Below are 14,282 nucleotides of genomic sequence, written 5' to 3'. Positions count from 1 at the left end.
GTTAATATGTCTCTAGTTTTTTTTAATACATGTTGCATTTTTTTATTATTTCTTTAATTTCCATTAGTTTTTTTTTACATGTTGCATTGCCAATATTTTAAAAATTCTCTTGCATTTCCATTTCATTTTTTTAATAGATTATACAAGCACAAATGTGGTTTGGTGCTACAGGCCAAGGGCAAAAAAGTTTCAACCATACCCATTGTTGGGAGGTGGTGAAGACTTGTAAGAGATTCCAAATTATTCCAACCGGTCCGACGGTAGTCTTGAACGAGACTCCACTTCATGAGACGCGGGCATCGGATTCACCTATGGATTCCCCGATGAATCTAGACTCACCCATTGAAAATGAGCCAAGGCCTATTGGGAGGAAGGCGGCGAAGGCGAAGAGAGGGAGTAATTCTAGCAAGAATGCATCTCAATTTTTGGAGGAACTTTCAAAGCACCAAGCCATGAGAATTGAAATGGACTTGAAACAACAAGAGCACGATATGGCTATTCAAGTAGAATATGCAAAAGAAAGGGAGTATGTACGCAAAGAAAGGGAGTATGTACGTGAACAAAACATTGAAAAAAAAGATCGGGAAACCATGGCCATGGATACAAGCCATATGTCCCCTGAAACAAAACAATATTGGAAGCTAGAACGAAGGGATATTATGAGACGAAGACTTTTTCATGACGATGGACCTAGCAACACAGATTGGTTAAATGATGGAAACCATTAAAATAGTTTGTTTGCCTTTCATGTCTTAGTTTACTTGCCTTTGATTTCATTGTATTTTTTGTTTTCTTTAATTCATATACCTTTGATTTCATTGTATTTTTTGTTTTCTTTAATTCATGTACCTTTCATTTCAGTGTATTTTTTGTTTTGTTTAATTCATGTATTTTATTTTATTATTAGTTGTATTGCTTTTCTTTTAGTCAATAAAGAAAATATTCAACAAAAATCCTTTTTATTCAAAACATTCCATACATAAAAAATAAACCACAACCAAAGCATAAAAAATAAACAACCCACAACCAAAGCATAAAACATAAACAACCCACAACCAAAGCATAAAAATGTACACAGATAGATACGACACACGGAGCAATCTTAGAGGGTGAAAATCTTATCTGAAATTTGAAATTCAAATGAAATTCCAAAATTCAAATTTATCTTAAATTTGAATTTCGAAATGTATCTGAAATTTGACATTTTGAATTTATCTGAAATTTGAATTTTGAAATGTATCTGAAATTTGAAATTTATCTGAAATTTATCTGAAATTTGAAACCGAAAATCTTATCCGATATGAATAATATTGACACGTAGGAACCCAAAAATTTTATCCGAAAATATTATCCAAATTAATTGTTTAAGTAAACAAAGTTGTGAAAAAAATAAAAAAATGAATAGTATTTGCCATGGCAAGCCCCAACTACTGGAAACACATTTTGCTGGAGGGGGCTAGGGCAGGCACTATTCACATGAATAGTGCCTGCCCTAGGGCTAATCTTGCCATGGCAAGAGGCAACTGGTGAAAATGCTCTAATTATCTTCAATTACGATTCGATTACAGAGAAAATTTATCAGCTCTTCTTCTAAAATATGATTTTTCCCAAACATCTTTTACAATGCAATTAGGTTGGATTCTTTTGGTCCAAAACAAGAGCCAAAATGTTTGATTTTAAAGGTTCTGTACTACATTAATTTTTGTAGTTCACTGAAGTGACATACATATATTTAAATTCTTCCCAATTCTAATATTTAGTTGCTGCAAATTTTAGTTTATATTAAGAAACTTGCCTTTTTTTATATTTAATACAAAATATTTATGGAAGTTGGAGTACGGATATTTCATAACTTCAATAAACTTGTATGTCTACATGAACTTAAAGAATACTTCTTTAATTTTTTTATTTACTCTTTTTTATTGCTTATTAGAATTTTCTTATTTTCTTATTTTATTAGAGCTCCCATCTGAAATAACTTTCAAATAGGTTTATCAAATTGGAAACATCATTACATACTCTACCTACTGCGTAAAAAAAAAAAAAAATTCAAATTTGTTGTGTTGAATCTCAAGATTGATGAAAATTTATTAGAGCTTCTCTGGTATATTTGTCGTACCAAGATGCTGTTTTGTTTGGTTTTGCACTGTTTGCCTTCCTTTGAGAGTTGACAACTGGGATTTGGGGCTACCCATTTGTGCATTTGGTAAAGATGGTTGAAATCTTTTGGTGCATTTGTGTTTCTATATGTTTTTACAACTTTTTACATATATTATACAGTTTTAATACTCACCACATCTCGCGAGTACCTTTTCTAGTTATAATAAAATGGCCTCTCATAACATATTCGGAGATCATCCTAATAGCATATACAGCCCCAAAAAATCAATTTAATATTCCATTTCAACAAATAGTCACAATGAAATCGCAGTCATCAAATAAGTGCTCAATATATAACTTTGCCACTAAATCATTTCCTTTTTAAAATAATAAATAAATAATCTCAAATTGGAAGTGAATTTGACACAGCGAGAATGTTGCCGGACTCGTAGCCGATATTTTGGCCTATTCCCAAATTAAATAAAACAATAGGCAAAGTAGCATTTTCCCTTAGGCAAATAAGATAATTAGCCAAGACAATTATGTTTAATTTTATTTCTTTCATTTTTGTCTTGCAAACCATTTTAGTGGCCACGTGGCCCTTCATGGATGGGTTTCTCAAAGGACTTTTGTACTGGTCCATTTAGCCTCAGGTGTCATATTTGAGACAAGATGACAATCATGTTCATGTCTTGACTCAGAAAGCAAAACTTAGGATAATTATAAACTGTACTTTATGTAACTAAATTCCATATTATATGATTAATTAAATCACTCTGTTTTGTTTTGTTTGTGAAAAACAACAGCAAGAGATTGATTCTCAAATCTAACCTCAGCTTGTGAACTGTGGTCAAGAGGGACAATATCCTATCGGATGATGAAAGCTCATCTTTTGGTCTGCGAAGCTTTTTATGCACAAGGAAATGGTTTTCACGGATAGTGGGTCTAAGTTCATAGATTATGCAACTTTAAGATTAATTTGTCTGTAAAAATGATCTGTGTATTTCTTCTTTTTACATTAACAAGGAATGGGGAAGTCACGAATTGGGGAAGTTAAGAATTTGGGAATAAGCGGAATTGAAATCGGATCAACTATTTGAACACCCATAATTTTTTTATCATGCATGTGTAAGTAAATGCATGAGAAATAAGGAATTGGAATCATTCCAATACCCATGTGTTAGTAAACACAGGAGAAGAAGGAATCAAATTGATTTCCATATATTACTGATAAGTAAATAAGTCATAAGAGTTATTTGACACAACTAAGGTTTTTCGTGTTTTTACACGAAACCCTATGAGGCTTCGGAAATTACACTACCTAAAAAAGCTAGTTAAGCATTTGATTTAGTTTCCTTCAAGTTACCACCAATCAAGGTTCATTAGCACACAGTAGGCAAATTAGAAATTAGAAGAGCAAACCATATATTTGATTGACAATGAGAGATTGAGAGAGTTATGTTTGGGATCCGACAGAATCCCCTTAACCACGGAGGCCATTTTTGGAGAGTTTATTTAGTGATACAACAGGGACGCGAGTTATTATAATGTGCAGTCTACTTAGTAAATTTTATTAGTAGTTTTAAGAAGGTTTCAGACATACCTTATACTCATCCCACCATTAAAGATTACGTTTATGGAAGCTTGCTAGAGGTCTGCACACCTTCATTTTCCCCCCCTTTTTATGTCTCTGCTTATCGCTCTTCAATTTAATTGTTCTGCAAAGCCGGCTAGGCCTTCAACTTACACATTGCTTCTGTCATTTATGTGTACTTGAGAGAGAGAGAGAGAGAGAGAGAGAGAGAATGGTTTACATTTGGAGTGATCAAGAGGTGAGTGGTTTTTCATTTCAATGTATTAGAATTGGTGCATCTATGCATTTTCATTTGTTGTTTACAACAATATTTACTGGCTTTTCATGTTTTATGGCAAGAATTTGGCTGGAGCCTCCATGAGGGGCTTGGTCCAGATTTATATTCAGTTTATCCTCGGTGCTTTTGGCAGAAAGTCAGATTTAGTTTAGAAGTTTTCCCCAACTGGCTTTACAATTTGATGCATTTGTAGTGTTGAAGATTAATTATATCATACAGAAAATACAGCAATATTTCTGAGAGCAATAAAGGATATGAATTATAATTCTTGCTGCTCTTGAAACACTTCATGTCAGTGTGTTTATGCATGTTCCAAATAAAGTGATGCCTGTTTTGTATAATTTTCAATGGTTCAAAAAATGAACATTTGGAGTAAATGATCATTGTTAATGATTTTCATTGGAACTTCTGTTGCATGCTTATTTGGGCTCTTTGATCTCTGACAGAGTGTTGATGAACTGAAACACAAGCTTCTCTGCACCAATTTTGAACTAGAATCAGCAAAGATGATGGCAAAAGAGGAGGTAAGCAAAAATGAGGAGATCATAAAGCAGTTATTTGAACTCTTGAAGGCTGCTTGCCAAGAAAGAGATGAAGCAAGAAACCAGTTGCAAAAGCTAATGAATGAGTTATTGCCATCCATACCAGCTGATCAAACCACTCATATCCTCTCATCACAACCCAATAATGAAAACCCAATTCCCCAAAAAACAACAAACCCATCAATGCTAAAAGAATCAGAAGCTCTTCTTCCCCAAACATACAATTTCCATGTTTATGGTTCATATCCCACAAACTGCAACTTGGGTTCTCTCTCTTTCCAAGGCCTGCCTAATGCAAACTTTGCTGATTCAAGTAACTTGGCTCTGCCAAAAAGGCCTGTTGCTCAAGAATGTGGCTCCAAGTTTGATTGTGCTTCTGTTCTAATTGATAACATTGCTAGATTGAGACCATTGCCCAAGAAAGGAAGACTGATGCAGGCTGTCATGGATACTGGTCCTTTACTTCAAACACTTCTTGTTGCACCTCTTCCCAAGTGGAAAAATCCACCCACTCTCATCTATGGAGGTGATCATTATGGCTCATTAATAGAGCAGAGATTAGAAGCAGTCGAGTCGATTTGCCCAACGCAGAGTTCATCGAGTGGTTCTGCTTCATTCCTTGAGAGTTCACCTGGCTTTTCTCAGATACCATCTTCTTCTGTGTTGAACTTTGCACGTGGCTCTGCTTGTTTGAACAATGGCCTGCAATTGCATGTTGGAAACAATACAGATGCCATGCAGTATCAGATTGCAACTGGTAAACGAAGAAGGTTCTGACTGAGGGTTGGAGATCCTTTTTCTGTTGTTTAACAGTAAGTATACATAGACTTTGGTGACTGGTGTAAATGATAACTTTGGTTTATGAATAAAATTGTGACTTTGGTGATGGGTGTAAATCCAATCTTGATTTCTGAATAAAATCATTACTATGTAGTTTTTGGACTTGGTTAGGATGTCATAGTTGGTCTGTTAATCCTTGAAATTCTACTTAATGAGACCTCATCATGAAAAGTAAATTTTCTCCAATTGGCAATCAAACTCAAGGAACACACCAAGCCTAAAACATTTGCTCTCTTGAAGGAAAAGCATTTTGTTTGTTTAATTTTTCTATATTTCAATTTGTTAGAGAGGAGAAATTCTTGAGTCCGCGTGTCGAATCACATAGATTATTCAACTACACTCAAACAATAGTAGGACACATATATTTTAGTCTTGCCCAATCTCACAACAATGACCCAACCTGATTGAGTGTGTTGACGTATGCATCAGGCCACAAGAATCTATCATAAAATGAAAATTTACATAAGGGTGTGCATCAATTCGACTGAACCGATTAAATTAACTGATCCAAATTGTAATTACCGGGTTGATTTGATTTTGACCAAGAATTGCAGTTAACCCCCATTGTCACTTCATGTATTTAATTGTTGCTTCACCGCAATTGGGCCAAAATTTGCATTTAACCCCCATTGTTTAAAAATAAAAATAAAACCCAACCTAAAGCGTTCAGACACTTGAAGTTACATTTCTTGGGCTAACCCAATATGCCTTTTACGCATGGTTATTTGATCCCCCAAACTACCTACCCAAACACAGACACATGAAAACCATACTATGTAGGCCTCCTCTCTTTCTTTTCCTACAAACGAAAGCTCACACTTCGGCTGGTGCCCTTCTTACTGAAACCCAGAAAGCTCATGCCCATGCCCTTCAACTTGGTACCTCGGATGCATTCTTCCATGCACGCCAGTTGTTCGACGAAACGCCTGACTTGAGCGTAGTATCGGCCACGTCAATAATAGGCAGCTTTGCTCGGCAGCACCATCATGAAGAAGCTATTTATCTCTTTTCAAGAATGCTTCTTTCGAATATTAGACCCAACGAATTTACATTTGGCACTGTCATTCACTCGTCAACTGCACTTGGAGACCTAAACATAGGCAAGCAACTTCATGCATGTGCAACAAAGATAGGTTTGCATTCGAATGTCTTTGTGGGAAGTGCAACGTTAGATCTTTATGCCAAGTTGAGCATTACCCAGGATGCTAAAAGAGCTTTTGAAGATACCCAGAAGCCCAATGTAGTTTCTTACACCACATTGATATATGCATACCTGAAAAAGGAGAAGCTTGAAGAAGCTTTGAAGCTTTTCCAAGTGATGCCAGAAAGGAATGTTGTTTCATGGAATGCAATGATTGGAGGGTATAGCCAAACAGGCCACAATGAAGAGGCTGTCAATCTATTCATTGAGATGCTTAGAAATGGGTTGGTACCTAACCATTCTACTTTTCCTTGTGCTATCATTGCAGCTGCCAATATAGCAGCACTAGGAATGGGCAGAAGTTTTCATGCCTGTGCTGTCAAATTCTTGGGTAAGCTTGATGTGTTTATTGGCAACTCACTAATAAGCTTTTATGCAAAATGTGGTAGCATGGAAGATAGTCTCTTGGTTTTCAACAAAATTGAAGAAAGAAACATTGTTTCTTGGAATGCTGTGATATGTGGCTATGCTCAAAATGGTAAAGGAGAAGAAGCAATAAGCTTTTTTGAAAGGATGAGGTTGTCAAGTTGCAAACCCAATAGTGTTACACTTCTTGGCTTATTGTGGGCTTGCAACCATGCTGGTCTTGTTGACCAGGGTTATTTTTATTTCAATCAGGCAAGAATTGAAGACCCCAGCATTCTGAAGCCTGAGCACTATGCTTGTATGGTTGATTTACTCTCCCGGTCTGGGTGTTTCGGAGAAGCTGAGGAGTTTATCAGCAATTTGCCTTTTGAACCAGGTATTGGGTTTTGGAAAGCATTGCTTGGTGGCTGTCAAATCCACTCAAATATGGAATTAGGGGAGTTTGCAGCTAGGAAAATATTGGCTTTGGATCCTGAAGATGTGTCATCATATGTAATGTTGTCCAATGCACATTCCGCAGCTGGCAGATGGCAGAGTGTGGCAACAATAAGGAGAGAAATGAAAGAAAAAGGGTTGAAAAGGGTTCCAGGCTGCAGTTGGATAGAAATCAGGAACAGAGTTCATGTATTTGTTACTGGGGATAAGAACCATCACCAAGTGAGTGAAATGTTATCTATATTGAAAATTCTGTATAGAGATTTTAAGGGAGAATAAATTCGGACAAGGAGAAAATGCCATTGATGATCTCTATATGTAGCTGGAGCCAACCTTGAGATGAGGGAGACCAACTTTCAAGGCCCCAACGAAGCTAAATGGGGTGATGCCAAAAGTGCTCTTCTGGCTGTTTAGAGGAAAGTAGAATGAACTTGGAAAAATAAATCTGGGAAAGGAGATGCTCAATCAATTACAAGGCCTCTAAGTTCTTGCAATGAAACAGCAGATTGGTTCAAGTTTTGATTTTTGGTCTGTTTGTTGTGCTTTCACATCAGCTAATTATGTTCCCCTGACTAAATGCATCATCAGCCAGAATATGGAGAAATTATAGATGTTAACATGTTTTTCAAATTAGTGGGTATGATATGTTAAAAGAAAAATTAATGAATTCAAATGATATATCAAAAGAGTTTATTACAGAGGCTTTTTTTTGGATACAACCGATAATACAAATCTAAACAACGAGAAAGGGAATTTAAACTCAGATGTAGAGTGGAGAGCATGTCTGCTATAGCCAACTTCGCTAAACCCATGTATGTTGATTACAAATACTTTCAATTAGTAATTTTCATCTCAAAATCTAAGAACATTGAAATTATTAAATAGCAGAAAGATTTATTAGTTGACATTGCCTTGCATTCAATATCCAGATGACTGATTAAAATCCATATCTCATTTTACTTGTTTGATATTTTGTTTACCCTTTTGCAAATTAAAAAAAGAAAACAAGGGAAAATTGAAAGATCAAAATTCAAAAGAGCAATCCGCTCAAAAAAGACTCAAAAAATTTTAAAAAAATCAAAAGCACAAAACATTGGGCCTATTTATAAATTATAAGGGTTCAATCAAAAAAAGCCCAAAAATAATAAAAAGCGAACATGCGCGTGGCCTCTCACGGGTCCGCAAATCAACACGTGTCAGATGACCGCAGTGGGAAGGCTCGCTCGAGACACTACATTAACATATAACCGGTCGGGCGGTCCCCGCACGCGCCTCAGCAATAAAAAATCTGTGGGACCCACGTTTCCAACCCATAGTTAGAAATCGCACCGTCATCGAATCATTCCCAGTTAACCAGGGTTAATTCCGTCCCATGGTTTAGAGCTTCAGATCCAAGATTAGGGTTTCAGAGCTTACCCTTATCAATTTCCCCCAAAATCCTATCCCAATTTTCATCCTTTCAATTCTCATAACCCTATTTAGGTACTGAATTTCTGATTCGTTATAATTTTCGATCGCTCTGGAGAGAATCCTTTTTGTTTAAGGAGCAAAACAAAAATTAGGGGAAGAATGGAGACACAGAGGATAATGGAGTTTCCTCACAAGAATATGGATAAGCGGCCCAGAAAGAGGCCTCGATTAGCATGGGACATGCCCCCTCCTCTTCCTCCTCCTGAGGTTCGTCTCTCTTAATTTTCCAAATTTTGTTATGTACTTACAATCCCTGTTCAATTTCCCAAACTTTTTTTTTTCCCGTAATTTTTTGAATTCTCATGGTTAACAGCTTTTTTTTATTCGTAAGTTTCATTGTTCAGAATAGATTTGTAGAAAGTCTCAATCTTGACGATTTCTTGAAATTTTGCGCTTTAGGGACATAATAAAACGTTATTCTTGAACTATATACATGTATGTGTAATTTGATTATGCTTTATATGTTATGCAGCTGTTCCCAGCAATTTACTGCGGGCAGGATTTTGGGAATGGGCCAATCCCCAATTACACCTATACGTCTATGTTTTATGGGGGGTTGCCACGCAATGCTTCCCCTCCGTGGAGACCTGATGATAAAGATGGTCATTACGTGTTCGGCATCGGAGAAAATTTAACCCCTCGATGTGAGTTTCTCTAACCATTGCAGCTCTTGTTCTATGTAAGTAGATACATCATGTTCAGATTTGGATGTACATGATTGTTTGGCTCTTAATTCATTCATATTTGCAACTATGTGTGGTTATTTAGTAATGTTAATTATTTATGTTCGGGCTCCCGTATATAGAATCATGCATTAGATCTTGGTATTCAAGTTTTCTGTTCATTATTTATGGATTGACTTTTTGTTATCATTTAAGCTTATTATTTGTTCACTAATTCATACCTTTTGCTTATCATACTTGCAGACAGAATTCTCAGCAAAATGGGAGAGGGTTGGTATTCTTGCTTTCTTGGGAGTAAAGTTCACCTTCAGCTAGAAGGGGTACATATCTCTTTTCAATTCCTCAGAATTATTTTAATATCTTGGCTATGACTTTTCTAGGAACTTTTGGGCAAGTGTTGGAATGTATTGACAATGAAAAGAAAGAAGTTGTGGCAATCAAAATTGTCCGCTCCATACATAAGTATCGTGAAGCTGCGATGATTGAAATTGATGTCCTACAAAGGCTTGGAAGGCATGATATTGGTGGCACTCGGTAAGGATACTTTATTTTCTGTCTCTCTCTTTGGTGGTAGAAGTTTGCGATGTTAGTATAAGTGGTTTTATTCTTTGCAGTTGTGTGCAAATACGGAATTGGTTTGACTATCGTAATCATATTTGTATTGTAAGTATTTATTGGTACTTTTGATTTAATTAGTTTAGAGGGGCAATATATGTTAAAAAACTTGCGGATGGATTTAAATGGTTTCAACAGGTATTTGAGAAGCTTGGACCTAGCTTATACGATTTTCTTCGCAAAAACAGCTACCGTTCATTTCCCATTGATCTTGTTCGGGAGCTTGGCAGACAACTTTTGGAGTCTGTAGCATGTGTGTGGACAATTCTTGCACCATTTTATCTAAATTCATTCAACTTGATGCTCAAACTGTTTTAAGCGTAAAGCTGAATTCTGGCCTTCTGGGCATGATATTTATTTCCATCTCCAATATTATTAGGAGAACGTAATTATTGTATGTATAGCATGTAGTTGATGATAATAATGGCAGTTAATTCCCTGCTTTTTGACTTGTCTGCTGGTTTATTTTTGCAGTTATGCATGACTTACGCCTTATACATACTGATCTGAAGCCAGAAAATATTCTGCTTGTTTCATCTGACTACATCAAAGTGCCAGACTATAAGGTATTGTTTACTAAATCATGCTTTTGGTCTCTTAGCATCTTCTGTGTTTGTGCAAGCACGCGCAAGCAGACCTTGGAGAGGGCATATGGGTTATCTGATTCAACAATGTTGTGGGTTTTGTCATGTGTTTGATTATTTTGTGCCTCATTATAGTCTAATGTATCCCTCATGCCCGGAGTTGCAACAGTATTTTCTGTTTCATTCAGCAGTTCTTAATTTTTAGACTTAGTCTAAGATGTCCAGCAATTTGGTACAGCATCAGTTTAAGTTTCATTTTTTTACCCAAGCCATCTTCAGATCTTGTGTTTTTTTTATTGTGGTAGTTAGTAAAGCTCAAAGTCCTGACACTTCACCCTTTTCTTTTCTTAACTGTAATCAAGTTTCTATCACGGTCGACTAAAGAGGGTTCCTATTTCAAGAATCTGCCCAAGTCAAGTGCCATTAAGCTCATTGATTTTGGGAGTACAACATTTGAACATCAGGATCACAGCTATGTGGTGTCAACACGCCATTATCGTGCACCGGAGGTTATTTTAGGTAAATACAATTCTAGGCTACTCAAGTGACATCTTGGGTTTGCATTTGTAGATAACAGTCATCTGACGTTATATGCAGGTCTTGGATGGAACTATCCTTGTGATATCTGGAGTGTGGGTTGCATACTTGTTGAACTTTGCTCTGTAAGTACCATTGAGTTCATATGGCCCATCATCTAAAATTGAGTCATTTTCACTTAATGTTACAATTGAATTTGTGTTGTGTAGGGGGTGCAGAATATTTTGTTGACATTTGTATTGTTTTTCAACAGGGTGAGGCCCTATTTCAGACACATGAGAACTTGGAGCATCTTGCCATGATGGAGAGGGTTTTGGGGCCACTACCACAGCATATGGTGCTCAGAGCTGAGTAAGACTCTTACTGTGCATAATCCCCTCATTTTGTATTTGGCATGGAGCTCTTATCTTGTGCCCAATTTTTGCAGTCGTCGTGCTGACAAATATTTTAGAAGGGGAGCACGACTGGATTGGCCTGATGGAGCAACTTCTAGAGAAAGCATGAGGGCAGTTTGCAAATTGCCCCGGTTACCGGTAATGATTCAGAACTTAAAAAGTTGCTATCTTATTTATGCCAATAATGTAACACCCAACGCATATACAATACAAATTTAATCTGTCCTTGGATTTTTAATTAAGTGCTTGCAGACTTACTTTATTGTTATTTTGAACCATCCATTGCAGAACCTAATAATGCAGCATGTGGACCATTCTGCTGGAGATTTGATTGAACTCTTACAAGGGCTCCTAAGATACGAGCCAGCGGAGCGTCTCAAAGCAAGGGAAGCACTAAGACATCCCTTTTTCACTAGAGATATGAGAAGGGGTGGCTACCCCTTGTAAATCAAAGATCCTCATCTATCAGTCATGCGCATGAGCTATTAGAAAGCCTGAAAGATATAAAATGAGTGAAACGAGTCGAAATACAGATGTGGGTTTTTGATTGTACGATTGTTTCTGTATAGTAAAGCTTACCCCGCCCCTCCTTCCTTTACCTGCCCATCAATGTCTTATACTGGTTGTCTTCTTCTATAGCCATAGCTTCTGGTTTGTTTTTATGATTTTCACTAAGAAAATGCGTGACCATAAAAATAATGACTTTAAAATGTTGTTTGTGTGTTTTGCTCCATATGCCATTCTTTTCTTACCCAACTTCAAATACATCAATAGGCAAAGTGGGATTCTCTGGTTAGCCTTAAAATAACCTATGGTGAAAACCAGTGAGATGGGGTGAGCGATCAGGGACTGAATTTACTGATGTAAATTTTCTAGTTTACTGACCAGCTCATAAGGTTTCATTTCAAAGGGGTTTACTTCTAAAACTCCACTTAAGGCCTCCTGTTTTATTTTAATTTGGACAGTTGTTTGAAGTTTAAGAAAATGCATGCTGATTAAACTATTGCTAATCTTTGTTTGTTTAGACTTAGAGCAGATGAGCATTTGATATTGGAGGCACCAACAGAGTTGTTGAAAGTAACAAACCGTGAACCAACAGCAGAGCAGACCATGTCATTATCATCTCGAGCTGTAATTGCACTAACCGATGTTATACTATACATAAATTTGGTTTTGCCGAAATTCTAAGCTGGCGTCGAAGATTAAAGTCCACAATGCAATCATGTGACAAAGCCATTTGACATGCATGTGTTCACGATGTATTCTTTAAATAAGTTTATTTTTTGAGATCTCTCGACAAAGAGCACATCTTAAGCGACTAAAGATTGATCATTCACAGTGTCAGGAACAAAGGAGGATCTTTTACTCAAGCTCTATCTCAATGCTTTTGGGACAAGGACGATCATTATATGCTAAATTATTTTTCCCGAACAGATATCCTCTCTTTTCTTAGAGGGTATCTTTTGATTTACTATAAAGCAAAAGAGAATTATATACCGTGTGTATAATGAATTATATTGTTGTTTACATCTCCGGATATACATTCACTCAATTAGAGCAAAAAATACATTTACATCTTCTGGAGGTATAAATGGGATATAAAAGTGACTTTACATCCCGGAATTTACACCACCAACTGTGAATGCTCTAACAAAGATGCAACATGGCAGTGGTTAATTCTGAAAATTCTATCCTTATATCATCTAGTGAAAAACTAAGATATATACCAAAATATCTAGCCAGCCTTAGGTGATTGGTCAAGAAGCCAATTTTCGGTACTCTGGATGGGCAAACATTATCTAGTTGGAAGCCTTTGTCTTAATACACGTAAATGGAACCACAATTATAGGTCAGTGAAAGGTGAAAGCAACAGTTTTAACACAGTGAAATTTTTTATACTCTTAGGTCATGATTAATTATTAAACTAAAATAAAAATATCATCTGTATGGGTAAAAAAATAATACTTAGCTAGTTTCCACGTGAAAATAGCAAATCCATGTGGGCCATATCATATATCTTTTCTTCCCTGAGTGAATAAATTTCTACAAATCACATGCCTCCCATCCCATACTTTAGAAAAGCTCCCATGCCAACAAAACTGGCTGAATACAAAACTACAAATAAAAGGCAAAAGAATACAAAAGGCACCTATTGAAATACCCTCGGTACTAGTGGTAGTAGTACATATATATACACAAAGCTCTTCTGCTCTGGACTATACATTCTAACAGTAATTTCTATAAAATTATAATACAAGAGTCGTTTTGATGTAAACTGCTTATGTTATAATTATGAATATGAATCATTGATTACGTCGATATTTTCTTACCATATTGAATTAACATAATTAATAGTTAAATCCACCGCTATAATATATGTCAATACATACATTAGCATCGAGTTCGACTTTTATTCGATAACAATAATTCGAACTTGAGCTCTCTTATATTATAAAGTTGCTAGGTTAGAACATGGAAGGGAGGATATTGAGATTATGGGCTAGGTAGGTGGAAACTGGGCCAAAGTTTGTGCTGCAGCAGGAGTGTGGGCGGCGCAATGATGCATGGGTTTGATCTACCTAGTCAGAACTTGGGCATATGAAAACCTACTAGCTAACATGTGTAGGAAGGTGAGGGGCCCCA

General features: G+C 36.4%; 3 protein-coding genes across 3 annotated transcripts; all 3 read left to right on the top strand.

The window, feature by feature from the left end:
* LOC18774660 lies at nt 3,892-5,294 on the top strand. Its single transcript, XM_007206734.2, has 2 exons — nt 3,892-3,932; nt 4,418-5,294. Exons 1-2 carry the CDS (start codon nt 3,906-3,908, stop codon nt 5,288-5,290), a joined length of 900 nt encoding a protein of 299 aa, XP_007206796.2. The 5' UTR covers nt 3,892-3,905; the 3' UTR covers nt 5,291-5,294.
* LOC18774356 (pentatricopeptide repeat-containing protein At5g42450, mitochondrial) lies at nt 5,988-8,013 on the top strand. The gene has a single exon (XM_020566652.1). The coding sequence runs from the start codon at nt 6,114-6,116 to the stop codon at nt 7,632-7,634; it is 1,521 nt and encodes a 506-aa protein (XP_020422241.1). The 5' UTR covers nt 5,988-6,113; the 3' UTR covers nt 7,635-8,013.
* On the top strand, nt 8,631-12,370 carry LOC18774469 (serine/threonine-protein kinase AFC1). The gene is made up of 12 exons (XM_007207403.2): nt 8,631-9,032; nt 9,298-9,469; nt 9,752-9,778; nt 9,889-10,042; nt 10,123-10,171; nt 10,262-10,376; nt 10,598-10,689; nt 11,070-11,226; nt 11,305-11,369; nt 11,498-11,595; nt 11,672-11,777; nt 11,928-12,370. The coding sequence occupies exons 1-12, from the start codon at nt 8,925-8,927 to the stop codon at nt 12,084-12,086; spliced, it is 1,302 nt and encodes a 433-aa protein (XP_007207465.1). The 5' UTR covers nt 8,631-8,924; the 3' UTR covers nt 12,087-12,370.

This window comes from Prunus persica, chromosome G6, assembly GCF_000346465.2.
Source record: "Prunus persica cultivar Lovell chromosome G6, Prunus_persica_NCBIv2, whole genome shotgun sequence".
Taxonomy (NCBI): domain Eukaryota; kingdom Viridiplantae; phylum Streptophyta; class Magnoliopsida; order Rosales; family Rosaceae; genus Prunus; species Prunus persica.
This window is presented reverse-complemented; position numbering and strand designations above follow the sequence as displayed.

Excerpts from the sequence above, each read along its gene's own strand:
- LOC18774469 (XM_007207403.2), top strand. The coding sequence starts at position 8,925 with ATGGAGACACAGAGGATAATGGAGTTTCCTCACAAGAATATGGATAAG. Across the intron at positions 10,172-10,261 it reads ATCGTAATCATATTTGTATT|GTATTTGAGAAGCTTGGACC; the intron begins GTAAGTATTTAT and ends TGGTTTCAACAG. Across the intron at positions 10,377-10,597 it reads ACTTTTGGAGTCTGTAGCAT|TTATGCATGACTTACGCCTT; the intron begins GTGTGTGGACAA and ends TTATTTTTGCAG.
- LOC18774356 (XM_020566652.1), top strand. The coding sequence starts at position 6,114 with ATGAAAACCATACTATGTAGGCCTCCTCTCTTTCTTTTCCTACAAACG.
- LOC18774660 (XM_007206734.2), top strand. The coding sequence starts at position 3,906 with ATGGTTTACATTTGGAGTGATCAAGAG. Across the intron at positions 3,933-4,417 it reads ACATTTGGAGTGATCAAGAG|AGTGTTGATGAACTGAAACA; the intron begins GTGAGTGGTTTT and ends GATCTCTGACAG.